The sequence below is a fragment of the Carassius auratus genome, chromosome 18 (assembly GCF_003368295.1).
Source record: "Carassius auratus strain Wakin chromosome 18, ASM336829v1, whole genome shotgun sequence".
Lineage (NCBI taxonomy): Eukaryota > Metazoa > Chordata > Actinopteri > Cypriniformes > Cyprinidae > Carassius > Carassius auratus.
This window is the reverse complement of record NC_039260.1, coordinates 13,976,198-13,991,492: the sequence shown is the minus strand read 5'-3', so window position 1 is coordinate 13,991,492 and position 15,295 is coordinate 13,976,198. Positions and strand designations below refer to the sequence as shown.

Genomic DNA, 15,295 nt, shown 5'->3' with positions numbered 1-15,295 from the left:
TGCATTACCAGTCTTTGTCCTGCTGTGTGTGGGATTAATTTAGGCACCTGCATCCTCCAAGGTGACCCTCAGCTCCCTGATCTGTTCGAGGATGGAGACTTCATTATTGGAGGGGCTTTCACAATTCATTACTACGTGAGAGCAGAGAAGTACACCTATACTAGAAGGCCACAACCACTAGTGTGCAGTGGAAGGTTTGTGTTTGATTCAACATTTAACACAATCCTTAACAGACCAGGGCATTTTTTTTTTTTTTTTTTTTTTTTTACTGATTGTGCTAACATTTCATTTGCATTATTTTATTTGTGGTTAAGTAAAATGAGTTAAAATAAGAAGCGAGCAAACCGTTTATTTTTAATAGGATGCAATTGTGTGTGTATTTCAACAGCATGGATTTAAGAGGGTTGCGACTGGCTCGTGTCTTGGAATTCACTGTTCAAGAGATCAACAACAGCTCCGATCTTTTACCGGGCGTCACTATAGGGTACCACATATATGACTCGTGTACTTCTGTGCCAATGGCGATTAAAGTAGCTTTGCAGCTTGCCAACGGACTAGATCCTGTATTTAACGACACTGATTCCTGTGCGAAATCTGCTGCAGTTCCCGCACTGGTCGGAGATTCCGCTTCCACGCCGGCTGTAAGCATTTCAAGACTTTTGGGTCCTCTTGGAGTTCCACAGGTGCTTGCGCAAAACGATAGTATTATTATAATGAAAAACATGCTGGTGCTGTATCACAATTTCTCTTTCTCTCGCTTTCTCTCTCTCAACACACACACACACACACATATAGGTGAGTCATTACGCAACATGTGCGTGTCTCAGTGACAAGCGGCAGCATCCTACTTTCTTCAGGACCATCCCCAGTGATCACCATCAAGCGGCAGCACTGGCACGGATGGTCAAGCACTTCGGATGGACGTGGATCGGAGCTGTGCGCAGTGATTCAGACTACGGGAACAATGGCATGGCATCATTCCTGAAAGCTGCGGAGCGGGAGGGAATCTGCGTGGAGTATTCTGAGGCCTACTACAGGACCCAGCCACGCAGTAAATTGAAAAGAGTGGCTGATGTTATTCGCAAATCATCGGCTCGCGTAATAGTTGCCTTCATGGCGGTAGGTGATATAAAATTTCTCTTAGAAGAGCTGAGCCAGCAGCCTCCTCCCCCGATGCAGTGGATCGGCAGCGAGGCGTGGGTTACAGACCCCCAAATGATGCGGTTTAATTTTTGTATTGGTGCTGTAGGTTTCGCAATTCCGCGGTCTGTTATCCCTGGTTTTCGTAATTTTCTACTTGACCTGTCTCCAGAACAAGCGCTTAAATTCCCCCTGCTGACAGAATTATGGGAAAGTTCATTCAGCTGTAGTCTAAAACGGCAGACAGGTTCTTCCACTGGAATGCCAGCGTGTTATGGCACGGAGGACCTGCGCGCTATACAGAACCCGTACACAGACACGTCCCAGTTGAGGATCAGTAACATGGTGTACAAAGCCACATATGCTATAGCGCATGCCCTCCATAGCATCATCTGCAACGAAAAACAATGTGACAAAAACATCAAAGTTGAGCACCGACGTGTAAGTTTGCTCATCGTGGAATAACTTAAAAAAGGAATTAGTGTTAATATAATAGTAGCTATACATTTAGCTTTGAATCTTACCATAAAATTGTAATGTTTATGTATTTATTTATTGTCCATCATGTAGGTTTTTGATCAACTCAAGCGAGTGAATTTTACTAAAAATAATTATCCCGTTTCATTCGACACCAATGGAGACCCTGTGGCCAGATATGAACTTGTGAACTGGCAACTTAAAGGAGATGGTTCTGTCGATTTTGTGACAGTGGGTCAATATGATGCATCCAAGCCTAAAGGCCAAGAATTCAGTCTGAACAGAGCTATCATTTGGTATGATAGCAGTGAAAAGGTACTTTTTATTTATTTATTTACTTTAAATATATTGTTTAAGTCTAGTCCCGTCATATACTTAGATTTAATAAATTAATGAAAAAAAAAAAGAAACCAGACATACCAAAATATGAGAAATAAAAGCAGATTAATTCATTACGAAACATTTTGCCCCTTTATTTTAAACATCTAACCGAATCTGTCAGTTTTAGAACATTTGTACCCAAATATTTTTTTTTTTCTGACTCTGATGCTGTGTCTATCTGTCACCCGCAGGTGCCTGTGTCTGTGTGCAGTGATAGCTGTCTTCCAGGTACGAGGAAGGCGGTGAAAAATGGAAGACCTGTCTGCTGTTATGACTGCATTAACTGTGCAGACGGAGAGATCAGCAATGAGACAGGTATTTTTTTTTTTTTTTTACATTATTCTTAAGAAATTAAAAACATTTAACTGATAAGTATGTGTCTAAAATAAAGAAAGGAATCATTAAAAAATCTCCTGAAATAATGTGCATAGGGCAAGTTAAATTTACACCATAAATTAAAAAAAATAAAAAGACATTGATGTAATTGGCTAACATATATGATATGCCAACGAGATCGGGTTGGATATGCCGCCTTTTATATATATAAACCAAATATATATATATATATATATATATATATATATATATATATATATATATATATATATATATATATATATATATATATATATATATATAGACCAAAAGTTTGGAAACATTACTATTTTTAATGTTTTTTAAATAAGTTTCTTCTGCTCATCAAGCCTGCATTTATTTGATCAAAAATACAGAAAAAACTGTAATATTGTGAAATATTATTACAACTTAAAATAATAGGTTTACTATTTGAATATACTTTAAAAAAAAAAAATTATTCCTGTGATGCAAAGCTGAATTTTCAGCATCATTACTCCAGCCTTCAGTGTCACATGTAGCATCCAGTCTATCACATGATCATTTAGAAATCATTCTAATATTCAGATTTATTATGAGTGTTGGAAACAGTTCTGCTGTCTAATATATTTGATGAATAAAAGGTTAAAAAGAACTGCATTTATATAAAAAAAAAAAAAATCTAATAATATATATTCTAATAATATATTTTCTTTACTATCACTTTTTATCAATTTAACACATCCTTGCTGAATAAAAGTATTGATTTTATTTAAAAAGAAGAAAGAAAAAAATACTGACCTCAAATTACTGACCAGTAGTGTATATTGTTATTAAAAAATATTAATATTTTAAAACATATATAGCTTCTTCTTTTTTTTTTCTTTTTTTACTTTTATTCATCAAAGTATCCTAAAAAAGTATCACATGTTCTAAAAAAATATTAAGCAGCAGAACTGTTTCCAACTTTGATAATGAATCATCATATTAGAATGATTTCTAAAGGATCATGTGATAATGATCCTAAAGATTCAGCTTTGCATCACAGAAATAAATTATAATTTAAAGTATAATAAATTGAAAAACAGTTATTTTAAATTGTAATAATATATCACAATATTACTTTTTTTTCTGTATTTTTTATAAAATAAATGCAGGCTTAATGAGCAGAAGAAACTTCTTTCAAAAACCTTAAAAATAGTAATGTTTCCAAACTTTTGGTCTGTACTATATATATATATATATATATATATATATATATATATATATATATATATATATATATATATATATATATATATACACACATACATACATACACACACACACACACACACACACACACGTTTTTGCATGATATCATTTACCCTTCTTTATCTACTGAGTTGGTCATTCTAAAAAAGTTTAGTCTGATAATCTGTAAGTTTCATTTTTTTTCCTGTGGTTCAGGAATGACTGTTATACACTGACTTTTTGATCTTTCAGATTCTTTAGATTGTCACGAATGCCTACCTGAGTATTGGCCTAATAATAAGAAGGACAAGTGTCTTCCTAAACCAGTGGAGTTTCTCTCCTGGGATGATATCCTTGGGATTATACTGGCTGCTTTCTCTGTTGCTGGCTCTTTAGTGGCTTTGAGCATAACTTTAGTGTTCTACAAAAACAGGACCTCTCCGATAGTAAAAGCCAACAACTCAGAACTAAGCTTCCTGCTTCTCTTCTCATTGACTCTGAGTTTCCTCTGTGCACTTACTTTTATTGGTCGTCCCACTGAATGGTCCTGTATGTTACGACACACAGCATTTGGAATCACTTTTGTCCTCTGTATCTCCTGTGTTCTGGGGAAGACAATAGTGGTGTTAATTGCCTTTAAAGCTACACTTCCAGGAAGTAATGTTATGAAATGGTTTGGGCCTCTTCAACAGAGACTCAGTGTTTTAGGCTTCACTCTTGTACAGGTACTTATATGTGTGCTTTGGTTAAAAATATATCCACCTTTTCCTTATAACAATATGCATCAGTACAAAGAAAAGATAATTCTAGAATGCAGTCTAGGATCAGCAATAGGTTTATGGGCTGTACTGGGTTATATTGGCTTGTTAGCTTTCCTTTGCTTTGTTTTAGCTTTTCTTGCCCGAAAGCTGCCTGATAACTTCAATGAGGCTAAGTTCATCACATTCAGTATGCTCATCTTCTGTGCTGTATGGATCACATTTATTCCTTCTTATGTCAGCTCACCAGGTAAATTCACCGTAGCTGTGGAGATATTTGCTATCTTAGCTTCAAGCTTTGGTTTGATTCTATGCATTTTTGCTCCCAAGTGTTTCATTATTGTTTTTCGACCAGAGCAGAATACAAAAAAACATTTAATGGGCAAAGTACCGCCAAAAGCCCTCTGAAATTCACGCAATTGGCAACTGCTTAATATTAGATATCAGTCGTCCTTTAATATTAATGTACCGGTTTTTAAACCATTGATTTAGGCTAACTATTTTACATATTGATGCTATAAGTGCAAATATGTACTGTATACTCTGTATGTACTGTAATATATATTGTTGGAAAAAAAACATAGTTTGAAAAAGATAAAAGATCTGTTGTAAATCTCATGTTCAGTACTTATACACAGTTAAAAGTGCCACCTGAAGAAGCAAGATCAGAACAGAGTTCTGCAATGATGGTGCAATTTTGTAGACCAACCCAGAAGTCAGCTTCACCGTGATTACTTTGACAAAAAAGAAAAAAAAGTTGGATTTTTCAATTGGGTTTTGAATTACTGCAGAAAATAATCTCTGTGACCAACAAAACTTTTTATGATTAATATGTTTTGCCCATAATGATAATCTTGACAAATTAGTATATATATATTTTTTTTTAATTATATATTTTTTTTTAAATAATGATGCTTTGATCCTTTTCACCTCAGATACTGATTCCAATACCTAGGGATCAGTATTGGCCCATACAGATACTGGTCCGTTATCATCGCCCTTATTATTATTATTATTATTATTATTATTATTAAATCAATGTACAATTTATATAACTCTGTGTGGAACTGATAATCACTCTTTAACAATCTTCTAAATACAGAATGCTTTGTTATAAAGAAAGAAAAATATCTAAATATGAAAATATATGTGTCTATTCCTATCTATCTATCTATCTATCTATCTATCTCTCTCTCTCTCTCTCTCTCTCTCTCTCTCTCTCTATATATATATATATATATATATATATATATATATATATATATATATATATATATATATATATATATATATATATTATTTTCTTTTTTTTTTACTGACTTATGCTATAAATGTTATAGGACTGCTATAAAACTGCTATAAATTACCTTTTTTCCCCCCATCAGTCTATACTCTATATACCATAATGGTAGAGTGAAAACATGTTTTTAACATCTTCGCAAATTTATAATATATATATATATATATATATATATATATATATATATATATATATATATATATATATATATATATATATATATATATATATATTACATTGTGTAAGTATTCATACCCTTATCTGAGACAGCTGAAATCTAGCTCAGGTTCATTCATATTGCTTGTAAATGTTACTACTCATTAAAAAATGTTGGGTTAAAAATAACACCGAAAGTAACCCAACTATAGGTTAACATAGCACCTTCCTAAAGGTGGGAACTATTCATGATATTATTTTCATAAATGATATACACTGGTTTCAAATAAAGAATTGTTTATTTAAGTAGTACATCAATTTTAAAAACCTGTTTTAACTTTTAAATGACAAAAATACTCTATATTGGTGAGCCTAGTATTTAATATAAATATGCAAAATTATTTGCATGAATTCAAAATACACCAATGAACATGTAGAACCCATGGCAAATAAATAAAGTTCAAATATTCAAAATACATATTTAATTCAAAACAAATGTATGCATGCAATATACATAAATAAAAATACACATTAAATTCAAACAAAAATAGCTATGCACAAACAGTACAAATATTCATATGTACAAATATGTGCACATACGGTATACCAAAAAAAGGTGCACATATGGTTTACCAATTCGGAACCTACACAGCTTCACAATATAACACGTATTTAAAATACAGATGTGCACATGCAGTCCAGAAATATACAACCTAAAGATTTGTGCACATATACACAAATATGGACAGTGTTTTCTCTACTTCCTGTTGGCCTTCTTTAGCTAATCATAGCTCCATGTAGCTGTTTTTATTTTATATTTTTTCTCTATAATCTTTCTTACTATCACTGTCTGTTTGTTTGTTTTTTTAATTGTAAAATATAACTTAATTCACACCATATTTCTGATATTACCGACCAATCTTATCAGATTAACTTTGATCGTTCACTCTTCCGTGACTGCAGCACACCTGCAAAGCGTTAGCACTCGTTAGCTTGTCATTAGCGTTTTCTTTTCCTACACTGCAGTTTTCCACAAGTTCATCAAACAACCGCAGTAAGAATATTTCATCAAGCACGGTGAGTAATGGCTTCTCCTACAATTGTTATTTGCACCTCTTGCCACATGTACAGTTTATCTATCTCTGTCGCTGATGAGGGATTCACATGTGATAAATGCAGGGAAATAGTTAGGCTGACAGAGAAGATTTCAGAATTAGAGACACGCATCCAAACTTTAATTGAGGACAGTAAGAATGTTAGGGCTCTAGATACGGCTTTGGATGCGTCTAGCTCAGGGATTCCTGTACATTGTCCGGTTCCAGCAGAGCCCCTGCAGCAGGGCAACTGGGTGACGGTGAGGCAGCGTAGTCGTGGGTCAAAACACCGCTCTTCTGTTCCGATCAAAACATTAAACAGGTTCTCCCCACTCAGTGATGCACCCACTGAGAAACCTGATGAATGTGCTCTAGTTATTGGTGATTCTATTGTACGGAACGTGAATATAGAGACACCAGCCACCATAGTCAAATGTTTACCGGGAGCCAGAGCGCCTGACATCTTGGCAAATTTAAAAGTGCTGGCTAATGCTAAACGTAAATACAGTAAGATTGTTATTCATGCCGGCGCTAATGATGTTCGACTTCGCCAGTCGGAGATCACTAAAAATAACTTTAAAGAGGTGTTTGAACTTGCAAGCACGATGTCAGACACTGTAATATGCTCTGGTCCCCTCCCTGCTTACCGTGGTGATGAGATGCATAGCAGATTGTCATCACTCAATGGCTGGATGTCTAAGTGGTGCCCACAGAATAACATAGGTTATATAGACAATTGGACGAGCTTTTGGGGCAGACCTGACCTGTTTAAAAGAGATGGTCTTCATCCCTCCTGGGGTGGCGCCACTCTTCTGTCTAGAAATATGGCAAATAGTCTTAGTGTTTATACTTGACTAACTGGGGCCCAGGTCAGGAAGCAGACAGACTGGCTAAACCGACCGTCTGCTAGCTGCCTCCCGTCACAGAGGTCAGTTAATTCTCAGCACATAGAGACTCTTTCACCTAGATATCACACTATAGAGACTGTGTCTGTTCCACGAACTAGAAAATACAAAAAACGTCCAAACCAAGTTAAGGTTAACAATTTAATTGAGGTTCAACAAATAAAAAACAAATGCAATATGGATAAACAAATGATAAAAATTGGCTTATTGAATATCAGATCCATTTCTACGAAAACACTTTTTGTAAATAATATGATAACTGATCATAATATAGATGTGCTCTGCTTGACAGAAACCTGGCTAAAACCTGATGATTACATTATTTTAAATGAGTCCACCCCCCAAGATTATTGTTATAAACACGAGCCGCGTCTAAAAGGCAAAGGGGGAGGAGTTGCTTCAATTTATAACAACGTTTTCAGGATTTCTCAGAGGACAGGCTTCAAGTATAACTCGTTTGAAGTAATGGTGCTTCATATAACATTATCCAGAGAAACCAATGTTAATGATAAATCCCCTGTTATGTTTGTACTGGCTACTGTATACAGGCCACCAGGGCACCATACAGACTTTATTAAAGAGTTTGGTGATTTTACATCCGAGTTAGTTCTGGCTGCAGATAAAGTCTTAATAGTTGGTGATTTTAATATCCATGTCGATAATGAAAAAGATGTATTGGGATCAGCATTTATAGACATTCTGAACTCTATTGGTGTTAGACAACACGTTTCAGGACCTACTCATTGTCGAAATCATACTCTAGATTTAATACTGTCACATGGAATTGATGTTGATAGTGTTGAAATTATTCAGCCAAGTGATGATATCTCAGATCATTATTTAGTTCTGTGTAAACTTCATATAGCCAAAATTGTAAATTCTACTTCTTGTTACAAGTATCGAAGAACCATCACTTCTACCACAAAAGACTGCTTTTTAAGTTATCTTCCTGATGTATCCGAATTCCTTAGCATATCCAAAACCTCAGAACAACTTGATGATGTAACAGAAACTATGGACTCTCTCTTTTCTAGCACTTTAAATACAGTTGCTCCTTTACGCTTAAGAAAGGTTAAGGAAAACAGTTTGACACCATGGTATAATGAGCATACTCGCACCCTAAAGAGAGCAGCCCGAAAAATGGAGCGCAGCTGGAGGAAAACAAAACTAGAGGTATTTCGTATTGCTTGGCGGGAAAGTAGCATATCCTACAGAAAAGCATTAAAAACTGCTAGATCTGATTACTTTTCTTCTCTTTTAGAGGAAAACAAACATAACCCCAGGTATTTATTCAATACAGTGGCTAAATTAACGAAAAATAAAGTCTCAACAAGTGTTGACATTTCCCAACACCACAGCAGTAATGACTTTATGAACTACTTTACTTCTAAAATCGATACTATTAGAGATAAAATTGCAACCATTCAGCCGTCAGCTACAGTTTCGCATCAGACAGTGCACTATAGACCCCCTGAGGAACAGTTCCACTCATTCTCTACTATAGGAGAGGAAGAATTGTATAAACTTGTTAAATCATCTAAACTTACAACATGTATGTTAGACCCTATACCATCTAAGCTCTTAAAAGAGGTGCTTCCAGAAGTCATAGGTCCTCTTCTGACTATTATTAATTCCTCATTGTCATTAGGATATGTCCCCAAAACCTTCAAACTGGCTGTTATTAAGCCTCTCATAAAAAAGCCACAACTTGACCCCAGAGAACTAGTTAATTATAGACCAATCTCGAATCTCCCTTTTCTGTCCAAGATACTAGAAAAGGTGGTATCCTCAGAATTATATTCCTTCTTAGAGAAAAATGGTATATGTGAGGATTTCCAGTCAGGATTTAGACCGTATCATAGTACTGAAACTGCTCTCCTTAGAGTTACAAATGATCTGCTCTTATCATCTGATCGTGGGTGTATCTCTCTATTAGTTTTATTGGATCTTAGTGCTGCGTTTGACACAATTGACCACAACATTCTTTTGCATAGACTTGAACACTTTGTTGGCATCAGTGGAAGTGCATTAGCATGGTTTAAATCGTACTTATATGACCGCCATCAGTTCGTAGCAGTGAATGAAGATGTATCATATCGATCACAAGTGCAGTATGGAGTACCTCAAGGCTCAGTTCTAGGGCCGCTACTCTTCACGCTTTATATGTTACCCTTGGGAGATATCATCAGGAAACATGGTGTTAGCTTTCACTGTTATGCTGATGATACGCAGCTCTATATTTCCTCGCAGCCCGGTGAAACACACCAATTTGAAAAACTAATGGAATGCATAGTCGATATAAAAAATTGGATGACGAGTAATTTCTTACTGCTAAATTCAGAAAAAACAGAGGTGTTAATCATAGGGCCTAAAAACTCTACTTGTAATAACCTAGAACACTGTCTAAGACTTGATGGTTGCTCTGTCAATTCTTCGTCATCAGTTAGGAACCTAGGTGTGCTACTTGATCGCAATCTTTCCTTAGAAAGCCACGTTTCTAGCATTTGTAAAACTGCATTTTTCCATCTCAAAAATATATCTAAATTACGGCCTATGCTCTCAATGTCAAATGCAGAAATGTTAATCCATGCATTTATGACTTCAAGGTTAGACTATTGTAATGCTTTATTGGGTGGTTGTTCTGCACGCTTGGTAAACAAACTACAGCTAGTCCAAAATGCAGCAGCAAGAGTTCTTACTAGAACCAGGAAGTATGACCATATTAGCCCGGTCCTGTCCACACTGCACTGGCTCCCTATCAAACATCGTATAGATTTTAAAATATTGCTTATTACTTATAAAGCCCTGAATGGTTTAGCACCTCAGTATTTGAATGAGCTCCTTTTACATTATACTCCTCTACGTCCGCTACGTTCTCAAAACTCAATTTGATAATACCTAGAATATCAAAATCAACTGCGGGCGGCAGATCCTTTTCCTATTTGGCGCCTAAACTCTGGAATAACCTACCTAACATTGTTCGGGAGACAGACACACTCTTGCAGTTTAAATCTAGATTAAAGACCCATCTCTTTAACCTGGCATACACATAACATACTAATATGCTTTTAATATCCAAATCCGTTAAAGGATTTTTAGGCTGCATTAATTAGGTAAACTGGAACCGGAACACTTCACATAACACCGTACTTTTCTACATCATTAGAAGAATGGCATCTACGCTAATATTTGTCTGTTTCTCTCTTGTTCCGAGGTCACCGTGGCCACCAGATCCAGTCTGTGTCCAGATCAGAGGGTCACTGCAGTCACCCGGATCCAGTACGTATCCAGACCAGATGGTGGATCAGCACCTAGAAAGGACCTCTACTGCCCTGAAAGACAGCGGAGACCAGGACAACTAGAGCCCCAGATACAGATCCCCTGTAAAGACCTTGTCTCAGAGGAGCACCAGGACAAGACCACAGGAAACAGATGATTCTTCTGCACAATCTGACTTTGCTGCAGTCTGGAATTGAACTACTGGTTCCGTCTGGTCAGAGGAGAACTGGCCCCCCAACTGAGCCTGGTTTCTCCCAAGGTTTTTTTCTCCATTCTGTCACCGATGGAGTTTCGGTTCCTTGCCGCTGTCGCCTCTGGCTTGCTTAGTTGGGATCACTTCATCTACAGCGATATCATTGACTTGATTGCAAATTAAAACAGACACTATTTCAACTGAACAGAGATGACATAACTGAATTCAATGATGAACTGCCTTTAACTATCATTTTGCATTATTGAGACACTGTTTTCCAAATGAATGTTATTCAGTGCTTTGGCGCAATGTATTTTGTTTAAAGCACTATATAAATAAAGGTGATTGATTGATTGATTGATTGATATAGTTGTATAAAGTCAAATCACAAATGTGCACATTCAGTATACCAGTTGAAAAACTACACAAATGTGTACACCAAGGACATACCTTTATTACACTTCAAGTAATAAACATGTCCTTAATAAAAAAGGCTACATTGTACACCATATGCATTGTGTTATAAACACCTTAAGGGGGGGATATGCTCGTTTTCACTCAATATCCTGTTAATCTTGAGTACCTATAGAGTAGTACTGCATCCTTCATAACTCCAAAAAGTCTTTAGTTTTATTATATTTATAAGAGAAAGATAGTCTGTACCGATTTTTTGCGGAAAAACACTAGCGCCTGGAGGCGTGACGTGTGGGCGGAGCTAAAGAATCACGAGCGTGAGTAGGCTTTTGCATGGAGAGCGTCTGTGACATTACCGTGAGGAAAAAAACATCCCAAAAAAAACACGGATAACAGTCAGATTCGGCGTATATTTATGATCCAGAATCAGATTCTGTCCGCCTCCCATGCCGGAGACACGGGTCCGAGCCCCGCTTAGAGCGAGTGCGAGGAGCGTCAGAGAGGACCCGGGAGAGAGGGGTTACACAAGAGCAGCATCAGCAACGACGTCTCTATTTGGTATGTATTGAAACTGTATATATTTGTTTAGCGGTTTTGGAAAATGACTAAGTTCCACTTTATGTCGTCTTTTTTTGTTTTTTAAGCTGTACATGTGGAAAGTGCAGTTTGATGACAACATCGCATGTTGTTTACTTTATGTGCTTACGCGCCGATAGCTAAGTTAACAACACAGAGATATTTGAAGCAGTTTTACTCACTGCCTTCAGTTCCAACACACGATTGTGACCCTTTTTCGTTGGGACTGCATTATCCTTAATAAATAAACGATGTACAAATCCGGCGTCAAACTGGGCCTTGTTTGTAAAACAAGCATCTTCGAAATGCAGGGAACAAACACAAACACTTGCACTACTCCGTTGATGCTCTGTAAAAATAAACTCTATCAACTGGTCCCTTAATGCTGGTTTTTTTTTTTTTTTTTTTGGTAATCTGTGCAGGGTTGTCTTGCCTTGGCAACCAAAAACACACTTCTTTTGTGACAATTCGGTCTCTTGCTCTGATCAGTGAATGTCTCTGCTCTGATCAGTGAATGTCTCGTCTCTGCTCCACAGGAGCGCGCGCTCTTCCGGGAGAAGTGCCCTTAGGACCCATATAAGGAAATTACGTTCCATCTAACGTCACACAGACCCATACTCGAAAAAAACTTTCCGAAACTTATGACAAACTGGAAGAGGTATTTTTGGAACATTTTTGAAACTTTGTCCATGTTAAGCATGGGAATCCAACTCTTTAACAGTGTAAAAAACTCAGTATGCATGAAATAGCATTTCACCCCCCCTTTAAAAGGATACTTGTACACCCCAAAATGACAATTTCTGCTATTAATCACCCTCATGTCTTTTCATCTTCAAAACACAAATTAAGGTATTTTTGATGATATCTGACAGTTCTATGAATCTCCCTTAGACAGCAAGAGTCCTTACACGATCAACGTCCAGAAAGGTAGCAAGGAGATCAGTAAAATAATCCATGTGTCATCAGGGGTTCAAAAGGTTTTTTACGAAGTTATGAAAATACTTTTTTATATGCAAAATATATGATTAAAAAAAATGACTTTAATCAACAATACTTCTCCATGCAAACAGCGTATGATGTTGTTGTTTCAGAGACAATGTGTGTTACCTGGGTTACTTAGAGGTTGGAGTGAGCAATGGGAATCAAGATCTTGAATTGTGTCTTTCTAGTGGTCAAAGAAATTTCTGGCCCTGAAAATGCAGTACCCTGCATCATAAGAATTAATATAATCAGCCAATGCAGACGGATGGTCCAGGCAGAATTTGATAACACCTAAGCGAAAAAATTTGATTCCGATTGGACATATGTTTTCCAGAAAGTACAGAAATGTACTATGAACAGAAAATACATTGTGCGTGTAGCTCCGAAATGGATGGAGCACATACCTGTGGAATCAGTTGTGACAATCATATCAGCTCATGTACCTAATGATTACTAATGACTGTCGGTCTGTGATTAAGGACCGATACTTTGTGAAGTTTGCTGATGATACGGTTATTGTCAGCTTATTGGACAATGAGGAAACTTCACACAGTTTGGTCATTGATCACTTTGTTACATGGTGTCAGGATGCTTTTCTTGAACTGAATGTCTCTAAGACCAAGGACATGTGTATTGATTGTAGGTGCAATATCACTAACACTGGAAAAACTAGTATAAATGGTCAGGAAATAGAGGTTGTTACAGAGTATAAGTGCCTAGGATGCATTATTGATGATAAGTTGTGCTTTGACTCAAATACCAGTTTGCTTTGCAAGAAAGGCCAGCAGCGCCTGTATTGCCTGAGGAAGCTGGCAAAGTTTAATGTGGATAAGACCCTGTTGACCCTTTTTTATAGGTCTTTTGTTGAGTCAGTTGTTACCTTCTCCTTAATCTGTATGGGTCCATCACTGTAAAACAGAAAAACTCCCTTTCGAGGTTAATTAAGGTGAGCAGCAGCATCACTGGTTCTATGCAGAAAGGTCTGGAGGAACTTTATCAGAAGCAGATGTTAAGAAGGGTTGAATCTATCCTGTTAGATAATTGCCATCACCGAATTTCAGATGTTGTCATCGGGATTACGCTTTAAACTCCTAAAATTCAGAACCAACAGATATAAACACTCTTTTGTGCCTGCATCCATTCTGCTTCTTAATTTTATAAAGAATCACAGATAACTTAGTGATTTTCTATTTATTGATTGTTTATTGTTTTTATTATTTTAACCATAGGCAACTTTTGTATTGGTACTGTGTGTGTGATTGTGTGTGATCTGTTATACTATCTGTTGCACAATGAATTGCCCCATTGGGGACAAATAAAGAATTTAAACTTGAACTTGAACTTGAACTGATTAGCCTTCCTAATAACGTTCGGGGTTCAGACACACTCTCTCTGTTTAAATCTAGATTAAAAACACATCACTTTTGCCAAGCATTCACATAATGTATCTCCTAATTTGTGACTGCAGTTGTATCTGATCAAATGCGCAGTATTATTATTTAGCTTGGGTTAAGCTAATTAATTTTACTTGGTTGGAACAGCAGCTATGCTAATTATGTCTCTATTTGTTTCTCTGTTTTGTCACAGGATTTACATCAGCTCCAGTCTGGATCCAGAACACCTAAGAGATGATGCCAACCCCTCAGAGGACCTCAGATGATGCTTACCCTGAAACAACATACAGAACTACCAATTATTACTACAGGGCGGACATCAGGCTTTGCAGCAATCACCTGATAGATAGGCCTACATGTATAGTTAATTCATTCAAAAGTCAAATACAGAATAAATACATTTGATTGGTAAGCCAAATTAAAAAGTGACGTTTCAATCTCTAATGATAATATATGGAATTTACGGCAAAGCTCCAATAAATAATACAACAGCGCCATCGTCCACACAGATTTTAGGTTTGATTATTAACTTGATGGATGTATTTTATTTTAAGGTTATTATTTATTTGTATTTTGACATATTCTTTAAATTAATTTAGACATAGGACAAGTAGAGCATTTAGATCTTTATAGAATTAAAGTTGGACAAAAAAGTACAATGATTGTAACTTTTTATTTATA

The 15,295-nt window shown here is 36.3% G+C and overlaps 1 protein-coding gene across 1 annotated transcript; it reads left to right on the top strand.

Moving 5' to 3' along the window:
* The first annotated feature begins 601 nt into the window (after positions 1-601).
* LOC113118526 (extracellular calcium-sensing receptor) lies at positions 602-15,195 on the top strand. The gene is made up of 5 exons (XM_026287771.1): positions 602-683; positions 796-1,581; positions 1,711-1,932; positions 2,190-2,313; positions 14,808-15,195. Exons 2-5 carry the CDS (start codon positions 901-903, stop codon positions 14,843-14,845), a joined length of 1,065 nt encoding a protein of 354 aa, XP_026143556.1. The 5' UTR covers positions 602-683; positions 796-900; the 3' UTR covers positions 14,846-15,195.
* The last annotated feature ends 100 nt before the right edge of the window (positions 15,196-15,295 follow it).

Excerpts from the sequence above, each read along its gene's own strand:
- LOC113118526 (XM_026287771.1), top strand. The coding sequence starts at position 901 with ATGGTCAAGCACTTCGGATGGACGTGGATCGGAGCTGTGCGCAGTGAT. Across the intron at positions 1,582-1,710 it reads TCAAAGTTGAGCACCGACGT|GTTTTTGATCAACTCAAGCG; the intron begins GTAAGTTTGCTC and ends TCCATCATGTAG. Across the intron at positions 1,933-2,189 it reads GGTATGATAGCAGTGAAAAG|GTGCCTGTGTCTGTGTGCAG; the intron begins GTACTTTTTATT and ends TGTCACCCGCAG.